This window comes from Bos mutus, chromosome 18 (assembly GCF_027580195.1).
Source record: "Bos mutus isolate GX-2022 chromosome 18, NWIPB_WYAK_1.1, whole genome shotgun sequence".
Taxonomy (NCBI): Eukaryota; Metazoa; Chordata; class Mammalia; order Artiodactyla; family Bovidae; genus Bos; species Bos mutus.
The window spans coordinates 60,762,289-60,787,011 of record NC_091634.1 but is presented as its reverse complement, the minus strand read 5'-3'; the positions used below and the strand labels follow the sequence as shown (position 1 = coordinate 60,787,011).

The window sequence follows — 24,723 nt, the reverse complement described above, 5'->3', positions numbered from 1 at the left end:
CCACGGTGTTCCAAGAAGTTGGAGGACTTACTGAAAGACCCTTACTGACAGGCTCTGCTATAAGCAGAGCCCGATTGTGTCAGCACCTCCAGGCCTCACTGCCTTTGTGTAGGGGTGCCCTGTTACCCACCTCACCCTGCACAGAATCCAAAGGCTGGAGAGGCCCCTGGTTAGAGCACGGGGTAACAAGGCCAGTGTTGCAGGCCAAGGTGCCAGGCGCCAGGTGGCCTCTTGTCGTGAACCTGAGTCTTTCTTTCGGCTGTCCCACATCGAAGACCCCTTCCTATGTTAGAAGTATCCTCCAGCTTTAAGACAGAGCCTGCCTGCTGTGAAATAAGCTGAAAAGGCCCCTTTCTGCCTCCTTTTCCTAACCTTGCAGCAAGGGCCTGGACACATGACCTGGCTCCTCTGATCAGACCCACTCGCCCAGCTTTAACTTTAAGTTAAAGCTGCCGGTGGAAGAAGCCCATCTTAGCAGTTGATGGCAGCAGCGGCAGCAGCTACCGCCAGCTTTCAAAGGAGGTGGCATGTCCACCCCGGGTGATGGTGTCTGTCGTGGCATCTGTGCCCAGCAGAGGCAGGGCGCTTCTTCCAGATCTGACCCTCCAACCTTCCAGAACTCCTGGGAACTAACCAGTATCTTGGACAAATTCCATTTCTGCTTAGTCACCAGACTCAGTTTCTCTTACTTAAAAGTAAGAATCTTGGTTGATAACAAAAATAGGACCAGAAGTGGATGGAACCAGAAGCCCTGTGGGAAATGCGGGTGATGTAAGGCTGGCAGACGGCCAGAAGCCAGTGACAACCCAGCCAGCATTAGGGGACAGGACACTAACTGCCCACGGCATGCCATGGCAAGACAGCTAATCTTGTGGTGCCCAGAACAAAGCACCCAGCTAGGACCGGCTTTCGGGGCCTGGTGGCTCTTGCCATAGAGGCATATGAAGATTACTCTGAAATCAGAGGCTGTGGGGCAGGGCGCTGTGCTGGCAGCACCAGCAGCTTAGAGGAAAAAAAGGTGAGCTCCAGACCTGGCTCTGGAGGCTCCAGGCTTCTGGGTTCAAGACATGGTTTGAAAATCAGGGAATTTTTAAACCTTTGGTGGCAAGGTTCAGAGAGTTACAACCCAAACTTAAGACCTAATCAATGGCTATACAATGACATCGGGCTTCCTTTGTGGTTCAATGGTAAAGGATCTGCCTGCCAATGTAGGAGCCTCGGGTTCAATCCCTGGGTCAGGAAGATCCCCTGGAGAAGGAAATGGCAACCCACTCCAGTATTCTTGTCTGGAAGGTCCAATGGACAGAGGAGCCTGGCGGGCTATAGTCCAGGGAGTTGCAAGAGTTGGATACGACTTAACGACTAAACAACAGCATAAAATGATGCTCTCAGGTGGCTTCACACCCTCTCTCTGTCTCTAACTAGGGAAACTGGAGAGCCAAGAGCTGAAGCAGTTAGAATCAGCCTAGCAGAAAGGTGTGGTGGACTCAGGACCCCACCGTGCAGAGGCTCCCCTGTGGGCCAAAAGGACTCTTCTTGGTCATTCTGAAGGTCTGGGAAGCAGAAATTCACTAGCTCTTTGCCAAACCCGGATCCCTTTCCTCCTGGGCACACGTCTAGGTGGACGTGCCCACCCTCCCTTGCGCTTAGTGTGCTGTGTGGCTGAGGTGTGGCCAGTGGCGACAGAAGGCAGGGGGTGCACTGACCTGTGGCATCCTCTGAGTGACCACCCACCCTCCTGCTTCCCGAGCGGACCCCCTGAATGCCAGCGCCCTGGGTGAGTGGGGAGCCGTGTGCTGCAGGTACCAGGGGCCCTGCGCAGCCTGGGTTCCCTTCCCCTTTGCACTGTGCAACCAGGTCAGCAGTTAGCATTTCCTTAAATAATACACTCTGGAATGCCCCTGCCCTGAAGGAGACCCGTGTGTCCTGCCCCATTACCCCTTATGTTCTCCAGACTTGAATAACAAGGCAGATCTCGGCAGGCCCCCAGGGACCAATGACGTCAAATCTGGAAGAAGGATATTGGAACACCGAAAGAACCACGAGACCAACTGAACTGAACTGAACTGGGGCTACCATGAGTGTCTGGGATGCTTCTAACTGTTTGCTCTGATGGTCACTTAAAACCTGGACTTGGGACTTCCCTGCTAGTCCAGTGATTAGGACTCCACGCTGCCCACGCAGGGGGCCTGGGTTCAATCCCTGGTCAGGGAACTAGATCCCGCATGCTGCAACTAAGACCCGGCACAGCCAAATAAACTGTATATATATAAAACCAAAACCCGTGGGCTCGATCGTGGCCCAATGATACTAGCTAATAGATAATAAGAATACAAATAAGAATAGCTGAAACTTACTGAGCATTTACTATTCTGTAAGGGACAGTTTAAACACTTTGTTTATTTAACAATTTTATTAGGTTAACAAATGAAGTTTAGATGATCTAATGTTGACAGAGGAATTGAGAAGTGAGGGTATTGGCTCAGCCCAGCTGACATTCGTCAGCGTTTACCCTCACTAGGCTGTTTCAAACACCGTGATGTATTAACTCGCTTTATCTTCTTCATTTTACGGAAAAGAATCACGAGGCAGAGAGATGTTTTAGGGTGACCAACTGTCCTGTTTGTCTGGGACAGAGAGGCTTCCCAGGTTTCTGGGACTGTGAGTGCTGAAACCAGGGTGGTTCCAGGCAGACTGGGACAGCGGGACCCCTATGTGTTAATAAGTTGCCCAAAATCACACAGTTCGCAAGTGTCAGAGCCTGTCCTCCAATCAGGTGACTTTAGACCCAGACACTGCCTCTGTCAGGCTGTCCCACCTGAGCCTGCATCTGAAGTGGCTGGAGGTCTGGTTAGAACTCAGATTAGCTTCGGAGCAGCTGAAAACCCGCTTTTCTAACAAGATCCCAGGTGATGCCAATGCCGCTGGTCTGTGACCCACCACGGAGGCGCCGCCGTGGTCAGCTGCCTCGCTTCCAGTGTGTCCTTTGTCACGTTGTTGAGAAAACACGGTGGTGGGGAAGTGCCGTAGTGCCAGGCCCGCTGGTGGGGGAGGCTGCAGCTGAATGGAAACACGGCATCTGGGGCATTAGAGGCTCACCAGGGTGCTGGATTGCCAGCCTCAGTCTCCACAAAGGTGGCTCCCATATTGCTGCTGTGGGGTAGGCTCTGCACTTCCTATGTCTGGATGGGAGTCTACCCAGACGGGCTTTGTAGCAGAGCTTGGAGCACTGTTTCTGGCCAGACAGGCCCCCAGTGCGACTCTCACTCTACCGGGGGTCCTGTGACCAACCACTGTCTTTAAAAAAAAAAAAAACTGAAGGGAAATTTGCATAACATAAAATTAACCAAGTCAGTGGCACTGAATACATCTACAATGTTCTGCAGCCACTAACTCTAAATTCCAAAACATTTTTATCATTTCAAAATAAAACCCACACCCTCATTTTCCCATTTCTCTTGGCATCCGCCAGTCTGCATCTCTGGATTTATCCTTTTCTGACTAGTTCAGATAAATGGAATCATGCAATATGGGATCTTTTGTGACTGGCTTCTTTCACTTAAAATAGTCTGTTCAAGGTTTATCCACCTGGTAGCCTGTATTAGTACTTCATTCCTTTTTCTAAAAAAAATATTTGTTTGGCTGCATCGGGTCTTAGCTATGGCATGCAGGGTCTTTCAGTGGCAGCAGGTAGGATCTAGTTCCCTGATTAGGGGTCAAACCTGCGCGTTCCCCTGCACTGGGAGAACAGTCTTAGCCACTAGACCACCCCTAGTGGGAAGTCCCCTTCATTCCTTTTAATGGAATACCAGAGCACCTCACCTGCCTCTTGAGAAACCTATATGCAGGTCAGGAAGCAACAGTTAGAACTGGACATGGAACAACAGACTGGTTCCAAATAGGAAAAGGAGTACGTCAAGGCTGTATATTGTCACACTGCTTATTTAACTTATATGCAGAGTACATCATGAGAAACGCTGGGCTGGAAGAAGCACAAGCTGGAATCAAGATTTCCAGCAGAAATATCAATAACCTCAGATATGCAGATGACACCACCCTTATGGCAGAAAGTGAAGAGCAACTAAAAAGCCTCTTGATGAAAGTGAAAGTGGAGAGTGAAAAAGTTGGCTTAAAAGCTCAACATTCAGAAAACGAAGATCATGGCATCTGGTCCCATCACTTCATGGGAAATAGATGGGGAAACAGTGTCAGACTTTATTTTGGGGGCTCCAAAATCACTGCAGATGGTGACTGCAGCCATGAAATTAAAAGACACTTACTCCTTGGAAGAAAAGTTATGACCAACCTAGATAGCATATTGAAACGCAGAGACATTACATTGCCAACAAAGGTCCGTCTAGTCAAGGCTATGGTTTTTCCAGTGGTCATGTATGGGTGTGAGAGTTGGACTGTGAAGAAAGCTGAGCGCCAAAGAATTGATGCTTTTGAACTGTGGTGTTGGAGAAGACTCTTGAGAGTGCCTTGGACTGCAAGGAGATCCAAACAGTCCATTCTGAAGGAGATCAGCCCTGGGATTTCTTTGGAAGGAATGATGCTAAAGCTGAAACTCCAGTACTTTGGCCACCTCATGTGAAGAGTTGACTCATTGGAAAAGACTCTGATGCTGGGAGGGATTGGGGGCAGGAGGAGAAGGGGACGACAGAGGATGAGATGGCTGGATGGCATCACTGACTGGATGGACGTGAGTCTGAGTGAACTCCGGGAGTTGGTGATGGACAGGGAGGCCTGGCGTGCTGTGATTCATGGGGTCGTACAGAGTTGGACACGACTGAGCGACTGAACTGAACTGAACTGAATATTCCATTGCATGTATGCACTGCTATTTGTTAGCTATTTAAACATTGATGGATTTGGGGGTTGTTTCTACCTTTTGGCTATTGTGAATAATGCTGCTGTGAATTTTGTGTTTAAGAATTTGTTTGAGAACTTGTTTTCATGTCTCTTCTGTGCATTCCTAGGAGTTAAGTTGTTGGGTCATATGGTAGTGGTGCTTAACCTTTCGAGGAATCGCCACACGGTTTTCCACGGTGACTGCACCACTATACTTTCCCACCAGCAATGTACGAGGGCCCCAACACGTCCCTGCCGTCATCAACACTCGTTACTGTCCGTTTTGTTGCTAACAGCCTCCCTAATGGATGTGAACTGGTGTTTCATTCTGGTTTCTGTTTGGATTGCCTAATGGCTAGTGGTGGTGAACATCTTATCACGTGCTTGTTGGCCATTTGTACATCTTCTTTGGAGAACTGTCTATTCAAATCCTTTGCCCGTTTAAAAAAATTATTGCCTTTTTGATACGCTCCTTTTCTGTCATGACTTGCCAGAGCAGTTTCTGTGTTTCTGTTGGATGCCACCAAGAACTCCGACTGATTTGCTTCTCCCAGCTCCACAAGCCAAGGCCATACCAGTCCTTCCAGCCAGCACAGTGACTCGACATTTGCACGAGCAGCCATGCGCCATTCTGGACACGGATGGTAGTACCTGCTGGCACTCACCCTCTCACCACCCTAGGAACAGGGAAGCCATGGGGCCACAAAGACCCAAGTTCAGGTAATCACAAAGAAAGAAGAGCCGCGGAGAAGCAGCCGTAAGAATAAAGGGGGAGGTGTGAACAGAAACCAAAGCCCACAGACAGAGGCAGAGGTGAGAGGGGCTAGAAGTCAGGGGTGCGAGTGAGGCTCCTGAGTCTGCGCCTTATTCAGGACCGAGGGTCTGAAAACCTCCGGAGGGGGGCCTGGGTCCTGTGGGTAAGCAGGGAGCGGGGCGGGTGGGAGGAGGCCAGTCTGCCGGAACCATTCTGGGTGGTCTGAATCCCCCACTCACAATGGGCGTGTGCAAGTCTGGCTCATCCATAACCTAGTTTAATCCTTTGTGGGGTGCACCGTGGGTGGTGGGGGAGCCTCCATCTGCCCAGAGGGTCCAGCCTGGGTGGGCTGGAGCAGGCGCTTCTCCCTGCTGGTCCGGACTCCTGTTTCAGGGCCTGATTAAGCCCCATCTTCCCAATTAAAAGCAGGCCGGGGGTGCGGGCACCCACGCTCCCCCTCCTCCTCCACCAGCCTCTGTCGGCCTCTCTTGTACCCCGCCCGACATCCTGCAAGGTCTGAGACCTCTTTGGTTGTTGGCCGCAGTCCCAGCCAGGCCCTGGTTCTACAGGGGAGGGCAGGCAGGCCAGCGGGGCTGTGCGTCCAGGCCCTGGCTGGGGAGGGGCACGGCTGAATCTCAGTGCCCTGGGTCCCAGCGGGAGATGTGCTCTCGAGCTGGAAAGGAAGAGGAAGAACAAGGGCCGGTGACTGTCCTGGGATGGGGCCCTGCCGCACCAGGTTCAGAAATGGCCTCCACGGGACCCCCAGGGAGCTCCAGATCCCTCAGCAGGGGCTGCGGGGCCGGGCGAGGCTTCACCTCTGCCCTCACAGTTCACGGCGCTTGAGGGAATCAGGGCGCACCCAGCAGGGCCCAGTGTGATGGCGTTAGTGGCCGGAGACAAGGAACCTTGAGAAATCCCCGGCCGGGTGCAGTTCGGGTCTGTGTGGACGGGGGCCGTCTCCCGCTCCGGGCTCCAGGGGCCTGCAGGCCCAGGATGGGCAGGATAGCCTCGGGCCCAGTGTTCAGACACTGCAGGGCTGTCGCCCGGCACCCCCGGGGCCAGGGGCCAAGGCAGGGAGCCACGGGAAGGCCCTCACCAAACTGGCAGATGTAGCGGTTGCGGGTTTTGCAGCGCTGGTCATTCCAGTTGAAGGCCGCTGACGCCTGCAGCTCCACGCAGTTGCCAAACCTGCGGGCCGAGGAGGTGCTCAAGTGGAGGAGGGAGGCAGGAGGCGGGGAGAGGCTCCAAGCCCCCTCCCGGGGGCCACCTGCGCCCAGCCTGGGCCTCCCGGTGCCCCACTCCAAATTCACAGGGGTCTCTAGGAGTCGGAGCTCCCCCCGACCCGGCTCCCCGGTCTCCACACCTGCTCCTCCAGCCGCTCTAGCTCCTCCCTTCTCAGGGGCGCCTCCGCCTGCTGCTACGGCCCGCCCCCAGCCCCGCCCCAGCCCCGCCCCCAGGCCCCAACGGGGATCGGACAGGCTGTGTCCTTCTTCCCACCAGGCCGAGGCCGTCTAGGGGCGGGCCCAGGCCCGGCATGGCTGCTCTCAGGGAGGTAGGGGCGCTCGGGAGTCTAGGTGGGCACACAGCCTGACCGCCTCCACCCCCGCCCCAGGCACCCTCTGACCGCCTCCACCCCTGCCCCGCCCACCCCCTGACCTCTGCCCTCACCCCGGGAACCCCTGACCTCCTCCGCCCCCGCCCCGGGGACCCCCTGACCCCCTCCACCCCCGCCCTGGGCCCCCTTGATCCCCTCCATCCCCGCCCCCGGACCCTCTGACACCCTTCACCCCCGCCCAGCGCACCCCCGACCTCTGCCCCCACCCCGGGCACCCCTGACCTCCTTCGCCCCCGCCCCGGGCACCCCTGATCTTCACCCCCGCCCCGGGCATCCCCTGACCCTGGTCCCGGGCACCCCTGACCTCCACCCCTACCCCGTGCACCCCCTGACCCCCTCCACCCCTGCCCGGGGCATCCCCGGGCTTTGAAGGCCAGGCGGTGCAGGGTGGCTGGTGGGCAGATGAGTGTGAGGGCTGATGCTGGAGGGTGGCCAGCAGAGAGCAGCTAGGTATTGATGCAGGCAGAGGGGGCACCGGGGGCAGGGCAGGGTAGATAGGAGGGAGATGGAGAGGCCTCTGAGGGGACGATGGGGACAGTGGGGGCACACAGCCTTCTGGGGTCCCTGTCTTTTAAGTGAGCCCTGGGTCAGGGATGTGCCTCGTCCAGCACCAGGCCCACACCCAGCCGTGCCTGCACCTCCCGGCATGAGGACCCCAGGGAGGCCCAGGCCCTCAGGGCACTTGGGCAGGAGGCAGGCGGGTGGGAGTCTGGTCGTGTCCAAGGATTCAGCACTCAGGCCCCAGTGGGAAGGTGGGCAGTAGAGGGCTCACCCCTGGTTGTCTGGCTGCCCAAAGGCGAAGCTTGTGAAGGACTGGTGCTCCCCCGTGGTCCAGCGGAAGGAGTCCTTGGCGCTCTTGTAGGTGAGCCCTGGGCCACAGCAGCCAAGGTTGGCCCCGCACCCGAGGTCCCCGGACCCCGCCCGCTCCCTGGGCTGAGGGCCTGCCTGGAGCCTGCTGCCCGATGCCCAGTAGGCCCCCAGCCCTGAGACCCCGCTCCGCACTTCCGGCTCCTCTCCGTCAGCTCTCTCCCTGGGGAGGGGACGCATCAGCCTGACTTGTGGCTCCATTCTGGGCTCTGAGCCCTCACCACGCCCTGACTGCTGGCAGGGCTCCGGGTTACCACAGTGCAGATCCCTGGAGGGGCGTGGGTGTCCCAGCCCCACGAGCACTGCACGCGCGTGGACACACACGGCAACCCCCCCCCAATATCACCCAGGCACTCACCGATCCAGAAGTTCCTGGTCTCAAAGTCACTGTCGGTCACCTCGTTGGTGGTCTCCAGGCGGCCCAGGTAGAAGGCCAGGATGTCCTGCACTTTCTGGCTCTCAATCTGGGCGAGCACCCCGCCCTTGCCCTGTAACCCCAACTCTGGGTCACGCTGACCCCAGAGTGCAGGCCAGCCCCTCCTGTCCCTCCCGCTGCCCACTGTGGCCACGGACGTCAAACCTATGTGCCAGCCAGGCTGTCCCCAGCCACCCATCCCCACCAAAGCCTCCCGCCTTCCTCTCCCCTGCCCACCTCTCCTCTGGCAGGGTCCCAGCCTGGGAAGGGTTTGTTTCACCTGCTCAGTGTCCTAAAGACATCGGGATTGCTCGCCAGCATTAGTAAGTTGAGAGGTCGAAGGAATGCATCTCTTAAGACAGGGTCCCTCCATGAAGGGGGCAGCTGGCAGGAAGGTGGGGTGAGCGTTACCTGGCATTTCATCTTGGCGCCATAGTAGGTGTCCGCCTCCGAGGACACCATGAAGCAGTCTCCATCTATCCTCAGATCGCAGGTGTGGAAGGGAAAGCGCACCTTGGCTGGCGGGAGGGGAGCCTGAGTTTGTGTAGAACCTCAGAGAGGTCATGCTTCCTGTCCTGCAGGGTGTTAAGGCTCAGGGTGCCCCTTCCCTGGCCACCTGCTCCCAAGCTGGTAAATATGTAACAACCAGCTCTCTCTCTCAAAAAAGATAATCTGTGATTGCAGCAGTGCTGTTTCTGGGGTGTAAAGACCCCCCCACCATGGCCAAGTTCACTCAGGGAGTGGGCGAGAGTGCACACCATGGGCATCTGTGGGCTGGTCCGGGTGGGACCCAGCCCTCACTGAGGGGCCCAGGGTGGGCTGTGTGGCAGGACTCACTGGCACACTGGGCTCCCCCGAAGCCGACGTCACAGACGCAGGAACACTCCTCTTCCCGGAACCGGCCGTGCACACACCGCACGCTGCACCGCACTGCCAGGATGGAGGATGTGCACGGATGCCAACCCCAGCAAGAAACCCGCCCGGGGCTCCTCTGTGCTCTTTGGCATCTTTGGTTTGATCTTGTCAAGAGAAGCGAATCAGAGCTGGGGGAGCTGCTCGTGGTCACAGAGCTGGGCGATGGGCAGAAAAGGAATCCAGCCGGGATCCTCAGCTGCCCTCTCTGCACCCTCCCAGAGCCTACGGGCCAGATCCGGTTTCACTTGCAATCCCCTGCAGGGCTCAGGGTCTGGCCGACAGTTGGTGCTCAGTGGATGCCTACTGGACGAGGATACGCTGTGCGCGCTTCACTCACCCGGGTGCCCCGACCCGGCTCCAGGTGCCCCTCACCTTGACAGTATCTGCCTGTGTATCCGGGGGGGCAGTGGCAGTGGCAGGTACTAACGTTGAGATGGCCGTGGTTCCGGCAGCTCATGCGACACGGGTTCCTGGGGACCTCTGGTCAGACAGAAAGGAAATGCTGAGCGGGCCTTCTCTGGGCAGGTCAGGCGGTGCCTCCCTGGGTGCTGAGGGCCAGGGCTTCTGGGACAGCCTGCCACCCTCCTCTGCATCACCGCATCAGACCCGCTGGTGGGGGCACTTACCACAGAGCCCCCCTGCGTGGTCCCAGGCTTTAAAGCAGCCCGAGACGCTGGCCGTGCAGAGCGAACACCAGGCACCCTTCTTGTAGGGGACGATGGTCTTCCCGTTGACCTCCCAGTTCCCTCTGCGAAAGCAAGCAGCGGAGGGCTGCAAGGACCTGGCCTTGGCCGTGGCAGGGACAGGCCCTGCTGCCTGCCCGCAGCCCCTGTCAGTTCCTTCCTGCCCCGCCAGGGAGTCAGGGAGCTGGGTGAGACAGGGAGATTTCCCAGGAGAGAAAAGATGACCTCCAAACGAATACTGGACAGATTTCCTGAATGCAGGATGGTGCTTCCAGGAAGGGGCGACTGAGCAGAAGTCATGCTCTGCATGGCCAGAATCCTGGGTGCTGCTCTCTCCCACCAGGGGTGCAGACCCAGGGGTAAAGGCCTATGGGTGTGTGGGTGTCTCACCCTGGCTGAGAGCACCCCTGCCCTGCAGCCCAGCGGGAGACGGCAGGGCTCTGCCATGCAGGGGGCTTACCCGGGAGAGTAGGCGCAGACAAAGGCTTCCAGCTCGCCCTGGGCCCCAGAGCAGAGGTGCCGCCCACAGCCCAGCTGGCTCGAGGTGGCCCACACGAGCTGCAGGAGACACGGAGGCTCAGACACCCTGTCGTGGGCCTCCCTCCACTCCCAGTCTGGGGACCTGCAGCCTGCAGGATGCTCCCCCGGGGAGGGCAGGCACTTTTGCCCCAAACCGGGCAGATAAACAGTTTTGTCACCTCCCTGGGGACCCCAGGAGCAGAGCAGCTGTGCTGCGCAGGGCTATAAGGATGGATGGGAATAGTCTAGAAAGGCCTCCTGGGTGGGGAGGTGAGGGTCTGCAGATACCTGAAGGGCGGGGAGACTGGATGGCTGGAGGAGAGTGGCAACAGGAAGACCTGGACATCAAAGGCCTTGTGACGGTTGCAAAAATGGCCCCAACACTTCACGACTCCCCACAGCCCATCTTTACAAAATGTGGTTTTGCATCAAGAGGAGGAGTCTCCCACGCCTCGAAAATGGCTGGCCCCATGGCTTGTGTTGCTCAATACAATGCCAGAGAAATGATAGTCTAGCCGTTTTAAACCTAGGTCTCAGGAGACCCTGCAGTTTCCACTCATTCTCTCTCATGCTCAGCCACCATGTGAACAAGCCTGCTGGAGGCTGAAGAACCTTAGAGGGCAGAGAGGATCCACTGAGGCCACTGTGGACAGCCAGCTCCTAGCCTACCCAGCAGCTGGTTACGGTTGCAAGAGTGAGTGCTGCCAAGACCAGAGGAAACTCCCAACCGAGCCCAACCCAAACTGCCAAGCTGCAAAATCACAGGATGCTAAATTTTGGGATAGTGTGTCAGGCATCAATAGCTACCTGATACAGGTTTTTACTAGTATTCAAAACTTAGGTTTAAAGTATTAGAATCAGTGACCACTTGGAAATAACACAAATGGTCAATACCCAAGAATAGCCCAGCAAACTCCAGTAGCTACTAAAAATGACCAGCATGAGGCTGGGAGATACGCCCGTGTAATCATATATATATATCTCTCCAACAAGTAGAGAATGTACATTCTTTTTAGGAGTGCATGGAATTTTGCAGACATTGATCCCTCACTAAACAGCAAAGTGAAAATGAAAGTTGCTCAGTCCTGTCTGACTCTTTGTGACCCCATGGACTATATAGTCCATAGAATTCTCCAGGCCAGAATACTGGAGTGGATAGCCTTTCCCTTCTCCAGGGGATCTTCCCAACCCAGGAACTGAACCTAGATCTCCCGCATTGCAGGTCGATTCTTTAACAGCTAAGCCACGAGGGAAGCCCAAGAATACTGGAGTGGGTAGCCTATCCCTTCTCCAGCAGATCTCCCCAACCCAGGAATCAAACTGGGGTCTCCTGCATTGCAGGCAGATTCTTTACCAGCTGAGCTCTCAGGGAAGCCTAATAGCTGCAAAGCAAGATTCAATAACTACCAGATAACCTATGTCTTACAGATCACATTCTATGAATTCAATGTAATAAAATCTAAAGGAAGTAATTTAGAAGTAAGTAAAGGAGAAAACCTGGCTTCCCTGGTGGCTCAGTGGTAAAGAATCTTCCTGCCAATGTAGAAGACTTGGGTTTGATCCCTGGGTCGGGACGATCCCCTGGAGAAGGAAAATGGCAACCCACTCCAGTATTCTTGCCTTGGAAATCCCGTGGACAGAGGAGCCTGGCGGGCCACAGTCCATGGGGTCGCAAAAGAGTCAGACATGACTTAGCGACTAAACAACAAAGGAGAAAACCTAGTTAGGAAATTTAAGCATACACTTCAAAGTCAAAGATGACATTATAATGGAGGGACTTCCCTGGTGGTCAAGCGGCTTGTTAATCAGAATAGGTGCTGGGCTGGAGCAGGATCCTAGAGACCCACTACTGTGACAAGTACACCTGCTCTGATTCTAGATACAGGAGAAATCCTAGGTGTTCCAGGGAAGAGGCTAGGACAGGTACCTTCTGGGAACGTGGGGTAACAACTGTTTACTAATACATAAGTATTTTAGTGTTTGATTAACTATTGTAACAGACGGTACATAGGTGAATTACAGTCCTGCAAGTAGGAAGGCAGGGAAGCGTTAACATTTAAAAATATATATTAATGTTGGTATTGTGATTATTTTTTAGAAAGATGTTTTTAGTTGTGGCATGTGGGATCTAGTTCCCTGACCAGGGATTGAACCTGGGCCCTCTACATTGGTAGAGTGTGGAATGAAAAAGTTATCTTTTAGACATATATGCTTATTTATGGATAAAATTAGAAGTCTAAAATTTGCTTAAAAATAATATGGGAGGAAAGGGAAGTAGGTAAGGCTATAGATTGGAAAGAAATGTCTGTAAAGGCTACTTATTAAGTTCATATGAAAAAATTAGTAGTAAGAATCTAGAATAGTCAGGAAACTTTTGAACAATAATAATAAGATGGGGGATTTTCCTGTCAAAAAGCTTTGTATGAAGCCATAATAATTAAAGCACATATGTTCAGAGTAATAAAAAAAAAAAGCAACAAGAAGAGAGAACTCAGCAGATATGGGAGCTTGGTATATGACTGAGATGGCATTAGAGTCCGTGGGGGAAAGAGTCAATACTTAATACAGAAGTAAAAAAAAAAAAAAAGATAAAATGAAATTCTACATCACCTGGTGGCTTAATGACTTCAATATGAAAAAAGGAAAACATTTAAACTTTGGAAGAAAAGAAAGAATATCTTCCTGATGTCAGAGTTGAATAGGATTTCTTAAACATAATACAACAAATGGATGAACCATAATAAAAAACACGAGAAGTTTGATTACATTAATATTAAAATTCTCTGAAGATTTCTTACAAAAAGTCACATAAACAAAGAGAAAATACAAGCCATATGTTAGAAACATATGGTTGCAACCAATATGACCAACAAAAGTATAAAGAATATAGAAAAGATGCTTGTAAGTTATTAAGGGAAAGATGAAATTAACCAGCAATGAAGCAGAACAGAAAAGAGGCTCAGTCTCACAGGCAATCAGAGAAATGGAAATTAAAAACAGAATGAGGGAGTGTTCCACAGCATCAAGGCGGCAAAAATTAAGGAGCTGACAGTCCTGGGAAGTGAGAACTGGTTTGCGGACAGGAGTGGAGTAGGGGACACCACTTTGACAACAGGTAGCAAGGCTGTCGGTGCGTGCTCCCTCTGACCCAGCCACTCCCCTTCTAAGTGTATCCTAGGGCGGGAGTCCCGGTCTCCAGGATCTAGTACCTGATGATCTGAGGTGAAGCTGATGGAATAATAATAGACACAAAGTACACAATAAATGCAATGCACTAGAATCATCTGGAAACCATCTCCCTCAATTTCAGTCTGTGGAAAACCTGTCTTTTACACAAACTGTCTCTGATGCCAAAAAGGTTGGGGACTGCTATCTTAGAGGAACTCTGGACCCGTGTGTCCAAGAGGGCCTGAGCTGGGATTTATGTGTTGTGGTGTGACTTGGAATAGTTAAAAAAAAAGTAACCCCAGATGCCCCCCAATTGTAGTTTATTCATAGTGAATCTCCCATGCTTGCTCAAATCAATGGAAGTAAATCTTACAAATGTTATCTGAAGATCTGAAGTGATTGGAGCGGCCCCCCACTCCAGTACACTTGCCTGGAAAATCCCATGGATGGAGGAGCCTGGTGGGCTGCAGTCCATGGGGTCACTAAGAGTCAGACATGACTGAGCAACTTCACTTTCACTTTTCACTTTCATGCATTGGAGAAGGAAATGGCAACCCACTCCAGTGTTCTTGCCTGGAGAATTCCAAGACGGGGGAGCCTGGTGGGCTGCCGTCTCTGGGGTCGCACAGAGTTGGACACGACTGAAGCGACTTAGCAGCAGCAGCAACGGGAGGACAAGCGACCACCAGTTTTAGGACAAACTGTAGACCCTAGGAGCAGCCCAGCAGGGCAGGGGCCCTGGTTGAGAAGGGCGGCCTCACCTGAGTGTAGCGGGCGCAGGTGGCGTTGGGGGCGCACTCGGCCGCCGCGTGGCTGTACTGCCGCCCCTCGGAGAACCACAGGCCCACTACGTGCACGAAGGTCACAGAGCCCGCGGGCAGCAGCTGCGCGTTCCAGCCCACGTGCCGGGCGGCCCGCGGAACAGAGGCCGGGCTCGGGGCGGGGGCACCGCAGAGGGCCGCCCGGGCCTGGGCTTGCCAGGCCAGGCTGTCGCTCCAGTCCTGGGGGGCGGGGGGCACACACAGCAGCATCAATAGGGGCCCCGGGCTAGGCCCGACTGACCCACCCCTGCTCGGCACCGCAGCACGACCAGAGGCCGTGCGCCTACAAGGAGAGCCCTCGAGCAGGGATCACGCTTGGCGGCTTGAGCGCTCTGAGCTGGTTTCGCCCGCATCCTCGGGGCCAGGGAAAGGCAGGCAGGACCTGCAGGGGGCGCTCCAGGCTGTGGGAAAGCCACCTGCCCATCTGGCCCCCCCATCCCAGAGCCCGGCTCGCCCAGCACTGAGAGCCTCTAGTGATGGGACCCTCAGGCCCTGCCCAGGACTCCACCCCACTAAGGGGCCGGGTGTTCCTGGGGGCGAGTGCTAGCCCAGGTGATGGGGTGGGCCTCTGCTGTAATCTTTCCCATCCCTAACGTGAGCTCTGCCGTGCCCACGGCTTCCGAACTGGTTCTGTGCTAGGTGAACCTGGCCCTGGTCATTGTCAGAAAGGCTCCCTCTTGAAAAAAAAAAAAAAAAAAGAAAGGCTCCCTCTTGGCGTCCCTTCTGTGATGTAAAAAGTTGCAACAGCCATGCTGCTGGGTCTTATTCCCTAATTCTGGTTTTGGAGTGTGTAGGGGCTCCAGCTGGGACACCGGACCCGAGAGGGTGTAAGAGGTCTCCAGGGCCTCTGCTTTGGTCTCAGCAGGCAGAACTCTCTGGAGTGGAGCCAATCCACTCTCCCCAACCAGGCGTCCCTGCCCCATCCACCAGCCCCCTCCTCTGAAACAGGGGCCTCAGCAACCAAGATGACATGTGTCACTCTATTGTCATGCCCGGGTCCAGCCCTGCCACCTCATTCCAGTTGTGTGACCTCCAGCCGTCTCCTAATCTCCATGAGACTGAACATACTCTTCTGTAAAATGGGATAGTAAGGTGGGAGCTCCCTGGTTGCCTAGTGGTTAGGGTTCTGGGTTTTCAGGGCCCTGGTTCAGTCCCTGCTCAGAGAACTGAGATCCCACAAGCCATGCAGCACAGCCAAAAAAAAGAGGGGGCGGTAATAAGGTACCCACAGGATAAGATGGTGTGAGGATTACATGGCTGCAGGGAGCAAAGTGCTGCACTTAGGGCCTGACCCCAGCAGACGGTGGTTGAGATTTCACTGCTGATGGGGGCTGCACGGGGCCCATCAGGGCCTCAGCCTCCCATGGGTGCCCAGGGCCAGAGCTGTGCGTGTGACAGAAGCTGAGCCGTGGGGCTCCACTTGGTTTTTAAAGAGGTGCTCTTTTCTTAGACTCAGGCACAAGGGCCGTGGGAAGTGCAGGGCTTGACCAGAAGCACCCTCACTCCAGGCCCTAGGGCTGCGTGCGTGTGGGAGTCGGGAGCCAGGACCTGGGCCCGGGGGAGGGGCTGAGCACATGCAGAGGCGGGAAAGGGGAGAGGCGACCCCCGCCCCCACCCGCCCCGCCCCCACCTCCTGGGAAACTGACCCCGAGCGCTCAAGGTCGCCGCAGCCTCGGAGGAGTTTGTGGGAAGCAGCCATGGGGAACCTGGCCGGCCCCACGCTGGTCCCCCCTCGCTCCCTGGACCGTTACGTGGGCGGGAGCAGCCGGGGGCTGTACTGGGGGGGCCCCAAGGTGACACCTCCGACTCCGCAGCCCCGAGGGAGTGCTGGGAAACCCTGCACCCCCTCCCTGGCCCGGGTGAAGGGGCCCCTCCTGGTCGCCTGGATAAACTGCTGGAGAAGCAGGGTTGGGTCGCACACAAGCCCTCGCCCCCGCCCAGCGGGCTGCCTTTCCCGCCCCGACGAGCCTCCCTTCCCGCTGGGACGCCTTTGTGACCTCCGCTTTCCCGGAGGAGGGGACCCCACTCTATCCATGTCTTCCGGTCTCCGGGGCAACGAGAAGGGATGCAAGCAAAGCCCGAGGGCTGTCTTTCCGGGAGGAGGGAGCCGTGGCTCTCCCCGTGATCAGGCACGGCCGGCCCGCTGTGAGCCAGGGGCGGCCACCCCTCCAGCCCTGCTGGTGCAAGAGAGCCTGGCCGCAGTACGGCCTCCCAGCCCGTCAGGGTCGCCCCTCCGCCCCATGAGCCGGGCCGGTAAGGGTACGCACCATTCTCTGCATGTTGGCCGCAGGCGGGTGGACCCGGCTTCGCAGACGGTTGTGCAGGGACACCAGGAGGAAGCTCTCCTTCTTGCTCAGGACTAGGGTGGGAGACAAGGTCAGGCCACCTGGGCAGCAGCCCTTGGGGCCACCGCGGTGCAATGAGATGCAGCCTTGCACTTATGGAGCAAAACCCTAGACGGGGCAGATGCTGGTGGGCACATAGGGGGACCGGAGCAGAGGGATGGGGAGAAGGAGAGAGGCGGAGAAAGGAGGGGGACTGAGACAGACAGGTGTGGGTGTAAAGGAGGCTGAGAGCTGGGGTGGGGTGACCGAGGGGATGTGCCCCGGGGCGGGGGGTGGGGGGGCTGGGTATGAGGAGGGCCGCAGCCTGGGGTCCCGGCAGCCCCTCTGCCTGGGGCTCCTCTTAGCCAGTCTCCCCTGCCGCTTGCAGGGCACCTCCTTGTTCTTCCTCCCCCCGACCTTGGGGCCCATGCCCCTTCATTCTCCTGCCCCAGCTCCATCCTCCAGCACCCCTCTCAGGCCCCCGGAATGTTCCGGGGTGGCTCTTTCAACTGCACCAGCCTGCCTGGGCTCAGGCCTGGGAACTGGCTCCTGGAAGCCCCCAGGACCCTCAGAGCATCTCCAAGTTTCCCTCACCCCGTGGCCCCCTTACCTTCAGGCATTGGAACCTGCTGCTCCTGCAGCTGGAGTGGCTGCACCCCTGCCCACGTTGTGCCAAGGAGAGCTAGGAGCAAGGGCAGGAGGCCAGGCCGGTGGCCTTCAGGCCTGTGCGAGGGCTCCAGCCTCAGCATGGGCCTGGTGGTGGCTCTGGGCTCTGCCTGGCTCAGCAGTCCAGCTCACTTCCCAGACTGGACAGAGCTATTCACGATCTTGAGGAGTAACACGGGGCTGGCAGACAAAGGGGAGGCTGCTGAGTAATCGGTGTCTGGACAGCCCCCGTTGTCAGCGCTGGCATGGAAGGAGGCAGACAGCTCCCATCCCGGGGCGCCCTCCCTCCCCTGGCCGTGGGCCTGCCCGCCTGCCCGCCCCCGCCCGCCAACAGCCAGTCGACCAACCTACTGAGTGGTTCGCAGTGACCCCGTGGCCCTTGCTAATCATTGCAGGATTATTGGAGCCCTCGGGGAGCCCTCGAAGACACTGCTGATTGGCCCGCAGACATTCCAGGGCTGCAGATTAACGAATAATAGCAATGCCCAGGCTGGAATAGTGTCCTCCAGGCTCATCAGCAGCTTCTCTTCTCAGCCCCTGGCCCAAGGAGGCTGGGGCCTCGTACCCTATGGGCAGGCAGGAACTGGGCAAGACCCCAGGGGAGTTCTTTCCTTTCTTGGGAAGCTCGTCCCAACCCCCAGCCATGAATTAAACATAAGCAGGTGGTAACCGCACACCAGTCAGGTGCCACCGGTGGGTGGGGGCACCAGGGCCGTGGGTTTATAGGGGAGTGGGCGGGGGCTACTCCATGGGTACCTTAGGACGGTCCTTCTGAGCGATGTGGGGGACTGGGCCCCAGCCCTGGTGCCCCCACCCACGTGACTGCCGACCTGGAGCGGGGAAAGCAGGGAGCACGTGATGCTCCTGGTGGCTGCAGTCCCCAGGGAACAAGTCAGCCTCCGGGCCCACAGGCAGAAGGGCAGCTGGCTGCCCTGGTGCTCCGAGGCCCGACTACACTGGCTGGCAGGGTCCCCGCAGAATCAGCTGGAAGGTGCCCACAGCTCCTAGAAAATAAAAGTGTGTCCCCCTTGGGCAGACTGAAAGTTACTCAGCCATTCACAGGGGACAGGACTGCAAGCCAGATGCTTCCTCCTCCTGAAGTTTGTGTGACCCTTGAACCCTGGGCCAGGCCAGGTGTCAATTCCTCAGAAGCTTTCCTGAGATGCCAGTGGGCCTGGCTTTTGCGGCTGGGGGTGAGGGCGGGGAACACGATAGAACATGGTTACCTTTTGGGGCGTGGAGACAGGGTCAGGCACAAGAACCCCAAAGCCAGCCTGGGGTTGGGTGTCCCCCTAGATGTCTCAGGGCCTGGGGCGTTTATTCTCAGACAGATGACCAGACAACCTCAAGGGCACCCTGTCTGGATCCCAGCAATGCTTAATAAAATGGGGATCTTTTTCTATAGAGTTTACAAAGCAGCTTCAAATATTGAGTTCACTTGGTTGTTGCAACAGCCCGTGGCAGGGAAGACGAGGTGCTCAGTCTGTAGTTGGGGAAGCTGGGGTCAGTGTGTCTCAGGGCCTGGCCCCAGGTCACCCAGCAAGCACAGGGTACCCGCGGCTGATCGAGAGCCGACCTGCCTTAGTTCCCATCTTGGCCCTGTGAATTCAATTCCCACAGCCCTGCTCTGCTCCAGGTAACAAAAGACCCAATTCCGGCTCCTGGGCTTTGAAAATAAACATGGCTGGTTTTCCTGGAATACCATGCGGGGCAGCAGAGCAGGTGGGAGGAAATTATACCTTGGGCCTGGAGTGGAGCGACTTTTGAGCAGCCCTGGCTCACTGTGAGAGGAGGCCAGGGCGAGCCCCGCGTGCAGGAGCCAGAAGGGGAGAAGCAGAGCAGAGCAAACACCAGACCGACGTCAGAACCAGGTTCCGACCAAGGAGCCCTGTGCGACCCTGGGGTCGTCACTGCCACCCCGGGTCTTGGGCCAGTGGTGTGAAGCAGGGTGACAGCCTCCCTGGACTCCCTGCCTGGGGCATTGCACCTTGGTGTACATAGTATTTCCTCCTGGGTCCAGACCTTTTCCTGGAGTCTGCTGAGTGGCTGGGATGGGTTTTGAGAATGGGCACGCATTCCCCTTCTTGTAAAAAGTGTTTCCCAATAAGCAACTTCTCTTCTTTTAAAAAATTATTTATATATTGACTTTTTTATTTTGGCTGCTCTGGGTCTGCTGATGTGTGCGGGCTTTAGTCGCAGGGAGCAGCGGCCTCTCTCTAGTTGCAGTGCAAGGGCTTTCTTTGCGGTGCCTTCTCCTGTTGCAGAGCATGGGCTCTAGGTGCCCAGGCTTCAGGGGCTGTGGTGCACAGGCGTGGTTACCCCACAGCGTGTGGGACCTTCCTGGACCAGGGATCCAACCCATGCACCATCCGTTGGCATGGGGATTCTTAACCCCTGGGCCACCAGGGAAGTCTGAAACCTCTCTTCTGATTTCTATCACCATAGAAATCACTATGTATTCTATTGCCATTTATTATCACCATTCGATCACCATTTATTTATAATGTGTGCCATTCTTAGTTACTCAGTCATATCCGACTCTCTGCAATCCCATGGACTGTAGCCCACTACGGTCCTCTGTCCCTGGGATTTCCCAGACATGAGTAGCGGAGTGGGTTGCCATTTCCTGCTCCAGGGGATTGTCCCAACCCAGGGATCAAGCCTGCATCTCTTGCATCTCCTGCATTGGCAGACAGATTCTTTCCACTAGCACCACCTGGGAAGCTCCCCCAAATTTCATGTAAACGGACTCAGAATACACCCGCTTTGAGGCGTGGACTCCTCTGCTCTGTGGATCTGTGAGATTCGTCTGCGCTGTTGCCTGTATCAGTGGCTGTTTCCACCGCTCCTTTAACAGATGATAGTGTTTCACTCTATTTTCATTACTATTGATGGATATGAGGTTGTTTTAAGCTTTTGTTTATTATGAATAAAGCTGCTATACACATTGTACAGTTTAAAATTTTTATTTAATAAACACTGTAAAAGAGAGAAAAGACAAAGTTTGTCCAAAGCATGAAGGGAAGAGGGGACAGCACCTCAATGGATCCTATAGAAATCAGAAAGGTCGTAAGAGAGTGTTAAGAGCAACTTTATGTCAATAAAACAGACAACAAAAGTACAATGGACAAATTTCTAGAAAGATAAATGACCAAAATTGAGTCAGGAAGAAATAGAAAATCTAAAAAAAAGAAATAGAAAATCTAAGTACATCCATACTAGCAAAAGAAATTGGATGGAAAAATCTTCCCACAAAGAAAAGCCTAAGTGCAACTAACTTTACTGGGGAATTCTATCAATATTTAAAGGAGAAATAATACCAATCATGTATAAACATTTCCAGAAATCAGAAGAGGAAGATTTTCCAACTCACCTTACAAGATCAATATTATCCTGCTACCAAAGCAAAAGACATCTCAAGAAAACTATAGATCAAGATCACTCATGAATACAAACACAAAAATCCTCAATGAAATATTATAAAAATCTAGCATTATACAAAAGGATTAACATCATGACCGGGTAGGATTTATAGTAGGAATATAAGGTTGGTTCAAAATGGAAGTCAATTAATGTATTAATAGAAGGACTTCCCAGGTAGTGGAGAGGTAAAGAATCCACCTGCCAGTGTAGGAGTAAGAGATGTGGGTTTGATCCCTGGTTGGGACGATCCCCTGCAGTAGGAAATGGCAGCCCCCTCCAGTATTCTTGACTGTGAAATTCCGTGGACAAAGAAGCCTGGTGGGCCACAGTCCATGAGGTCGCAAAGAATCAGACACTAGAAAGACTGAGCACGCACGCCCTGTAACAATAGAACAAAGGATGAAACGCATGATCCTTTCAAAGGCACAGAAAGAGCATTTGATAAAATTCCAAACCCATTCTGTATGAAGATTCTCAACAGACTAGGAACAGAAAGGCAATTTCTTATCTTGATAAAGGGTCCCAGTTATGGGCTTATATGACTTGCATCCCCCCAAATTTATATCTTGAAATACTAATCCTGGTACTTCAAGATGTAACTGCATTTGGAGATAGAGTTTTTAAAGAGGTAAATAAGGTTAAAGGAGTCACTGGGTGGGTCCCAACTCAATATGACGGGTGCTCTTATAAGAAGAGGAGGTTAGGATACACGTACCCAGAGGGAAGACTCCTCAAAGACATAGAAAGTGGCCATCCGTAAGCCTAGGAGAGGTTTCCCTGGTGGCTCAGTGGGAAAGAATCCGCCTTCAATGCAGTAGACACAGATCCAATCCCTGGGTCGGGAAGATCCCCTGGAGAAGGAAATGGCAACCTGCTCCAGGATTCTTGCCTGGAAAATCCCACGGACAGAGGAGCCTGGTGGGCTGCACTGCATGATGTCGAGAAAGGGTCAGACGTGACTTAGCAACTAAACAATAACAAAAAGCCTAGGAGAGAACTCAAAATAAACCAGCCCTGTTGATGTCTTGATCTTGGCTTTCCAGCCTCCAGAACTGTGAGTAAATACATTTCTGTTGTTTAAGCCACTCAGTCTGTGGTACCTTCTTATGGCAACCTAGCAAATTCATACAGCCCCTATGAAAACACTACAGCTAACACTGTATTTAAAGGTGAAAGACTAAATGTGTTCCTCAGTTAAGAGCAGAAAAAAGGCAAGGATGTCTACTCTCACCACTTCCACTCGACACTATACTGTTGAATGTGTAATTAGCTCAAGAAAAACAAAGGTATCCAGATTGGAAAGGAAGAGGTAAAATGGTCTGCAAATGATATGATACTGAATTTAGAAAATCCTAGGCAATTTTTTTTTAAACTTACTGGGACAAGGTTCTCAGGATACAAAATAAATATATAAAAATCAATTGTATTCGAATAAACTACAAATAATACAAAAATGAAGTTGACAAAATATTTCCATTCACAATAGCATAAAAAGTATAGACCTAAATGCATAAGACTAAAGAGCATTTCTGGGAGAAATGAAAGAAGATCTAAATAGATAGAGAGACATTGCACATTTATGGATTAAACAACTCAATATTGTTAAGATACCAGTTATTTCCAGATTCATCTACTGATTCAGTGCAATTCCTATCAAAATCCCACAGCCTTTTTTTTTGACAGGACAGCGATTTTATTCATCGCTATTCTTGGCTGCACTGGGCCCTCGTGCTGTCCTCAGGCTTCTCCAGTTGTGCCGAGTGGGGGCTACTCTCTGGGTGTGGTGCACGGGCTCCTCATTGCGGTGGCTTCCGTTCTGGAGCATGTGCTCTGGAGCATGTGGGCTTCAGCGGTTGTGATGAGAGCGCTTAGCTGCCTCGTGGCACGTGTGATCTTCCTGGACCAGGGATCAAATTCCTGTCTCCTGCATTGGCAGGCAGATTCTTCATCAGTGGACCACCAGGGAAGCCCCTCTTTTTTTTTTTTGAGTGAGAACTAGGTCCTAAAATGTATATGGAAAGGCAAAGGAATCAGAATAACCAAAACAAATCTGAAGAAGAAAAAAATAGGAGAACTACTACTAGCGGATTTCAAAACTTGCTATGAAACTATAATAAACCTAACTATGTGGTATGGAGAAGAGATAGGTCTATAGATCAAGGGAACAGAATAGACACCCTAGAAATAAAGAGCTAAACTTATGGTCAATTGATTTATTTTAAAAATTTACTGGAGTATGGTTGATTTACAAAATTGTGTTAGTTTCAGGTGTACAGCAGAGTTACTCGGTTATACATACACATGTATTCATTCTTTTCCAGATTCTTTTCTCATACAGGTTATTGTAGAATACTGAGTTCCCTGTGCTATACAGTAGGGCCTTGTTGATTATCTATCCTATAAATAGCAGTGTGGGCTTCCCAGGCGGCTCAGTGGTCAAGAATCCACCTGCCAATGTAGGAGACACAGAGGATGCCAGTTTGATCACTGGGTCGGCAAGGTCCTCTGGAGGAGGAAATGGCAACCCACTCTAGTATCCTTGTCTGGACAATCTCATGGACAGAGAAGTCTGGCGGGCTACAGTCCATGGGGTGGCAGAGAGTCGGACACGACTGAGGGACTGCGTGTATGTATGTATGTAGCTTAGGTATTTTGGTGCAAGATGCTTTCAACTTTGCAGTACATTTGAAATCTCTCTCTTTGAAATTTTTAGCTGCGTTGGGTCCTCATTGCTGGGGCGTGGCTTTCTCTAGTTGCAGCAGATTTCTCTAGGTGCGGCGGCTTCTCTCGCTGCAGAGCTCGTGCTCTAGAGTGTAGGGGTTCAGTGGTTGTGGACCACAAGCTTAGTTGCTCCCCAGCCTGTGGGATTTTCCCTTCCCTGGGTCCAACCTGTGTCCCCTGTATCGGCAGGTGGATTCCTAACCACTGGACCCCCAGGGAAGTCCAAAGAACCTTCTTCAAGTCCTGGACTAGAATGTTTTGGGGCTTCCCAAGTGGCCCGGTGGTAAACAATCCACCTGCAATACAGGAGACATAGGTTCCACCCATGGGTCGGGAAGATCCCCTGCAGAAGGAAATGACAATCCGCTCCAGTACTCTTGCCTGGAGAATCCACTGGACAGAGGAGTCTGGTGAGCTACAGTGCAAGAGGTCGCAAAAATGTGAGAGCCGACTTAGTAACTAATCAAGAGCGTCCTTGGTCGGCGGACCACCGGGGATCAGTCTTGGCGACTTGCCTGGAGGGCGGAGCGAAGCCCTCCCACGCTCAGCGGAGAGGCGGCCGTCGGCGGCCCCGCTGCACTTGCGGGTATCACGGGGGTCTGAGGGCCGACCCGGGCAGAGTCCAGGGCGGCTCCCAAAGACCCAGCCCGCCGTCTGCCTGCGTCTCGGCCGAGGCGGTGTCCCCCGACGGAGGCGGGGCCTCGCGAGACCCGACGGGGGAAGACAGGGCTGCAGATGCAAGGAGGTTTACCCGAGGGTCTCAGGGATGAGATGAGACAGGTTATCTGCTCCAGAGAAGGAAGAGAGGAGGGCCTGGTGGTCCAGTGGGTAGGACTTTGCACTCCCAGTGCAGGGGCCCTGGGTTCAGGGAACAAGATCCCACAGGCCGCAACTGAAAGGTACTGCGTGCCACAGTGAAGATCGAGATTCCCTGTGCTTCGTTAAAACCCAGCACAGCCAATAACCCTGGTCTCCCGCATT

The 24,723-nt window shown here is 54.0% G+C and overlaps 1 protein-coding gene across 2 annotated transcripts; it reads right to left on the bottom strand.

Annotated features, from left to right (window-relative positions):
• Nucleotides 1–3,972: 3,972 nt before the first annotated feature.
• LOC102266169 (C-type lectin domain family 18 member A) lies at nt 3,973–17,911 on the bottom strand. 2 transcript variants are annotated; one of them, XM_014477785.2, is made up of 12 exons: nt 17,543–17,911; nt 16,876–16,967; nt 14,549–14,788; nt 10,561–10,658; nt 10,044–10,165; nt 9,790–9,897; nt 9,340–9,432; nt 8,914–9,020; nt 8,446–8,575; nt 7,993–8,089; nt 6,702–6,793; nt 3,973–6,278 (listed from the first exon to the last, which is right to left on the bottom strand). In XM_014477785.2, exons 1-12 carry the CDS (start codon nt 17,679–17,681, stop codon nt 6,241–6,243), a joined length of 1,356 nt encoding a protein of 451 aa, XP_014333271.2. In that variant the 5' UTR covers nt 17,682–17,911; the 3' UTR covers nt 3,973–6,240. The 2 variants fall into 2 exon arrangements, with proteins under 2 accessions (XP_014333271.2, XP_070244834.1); XM_070388733.1 differs by having other exon boundaries at nt 3,973–6,793.
• Between the last annotated feature and the right edge of the window lie 6,812 nt (nt 17,912–24,723).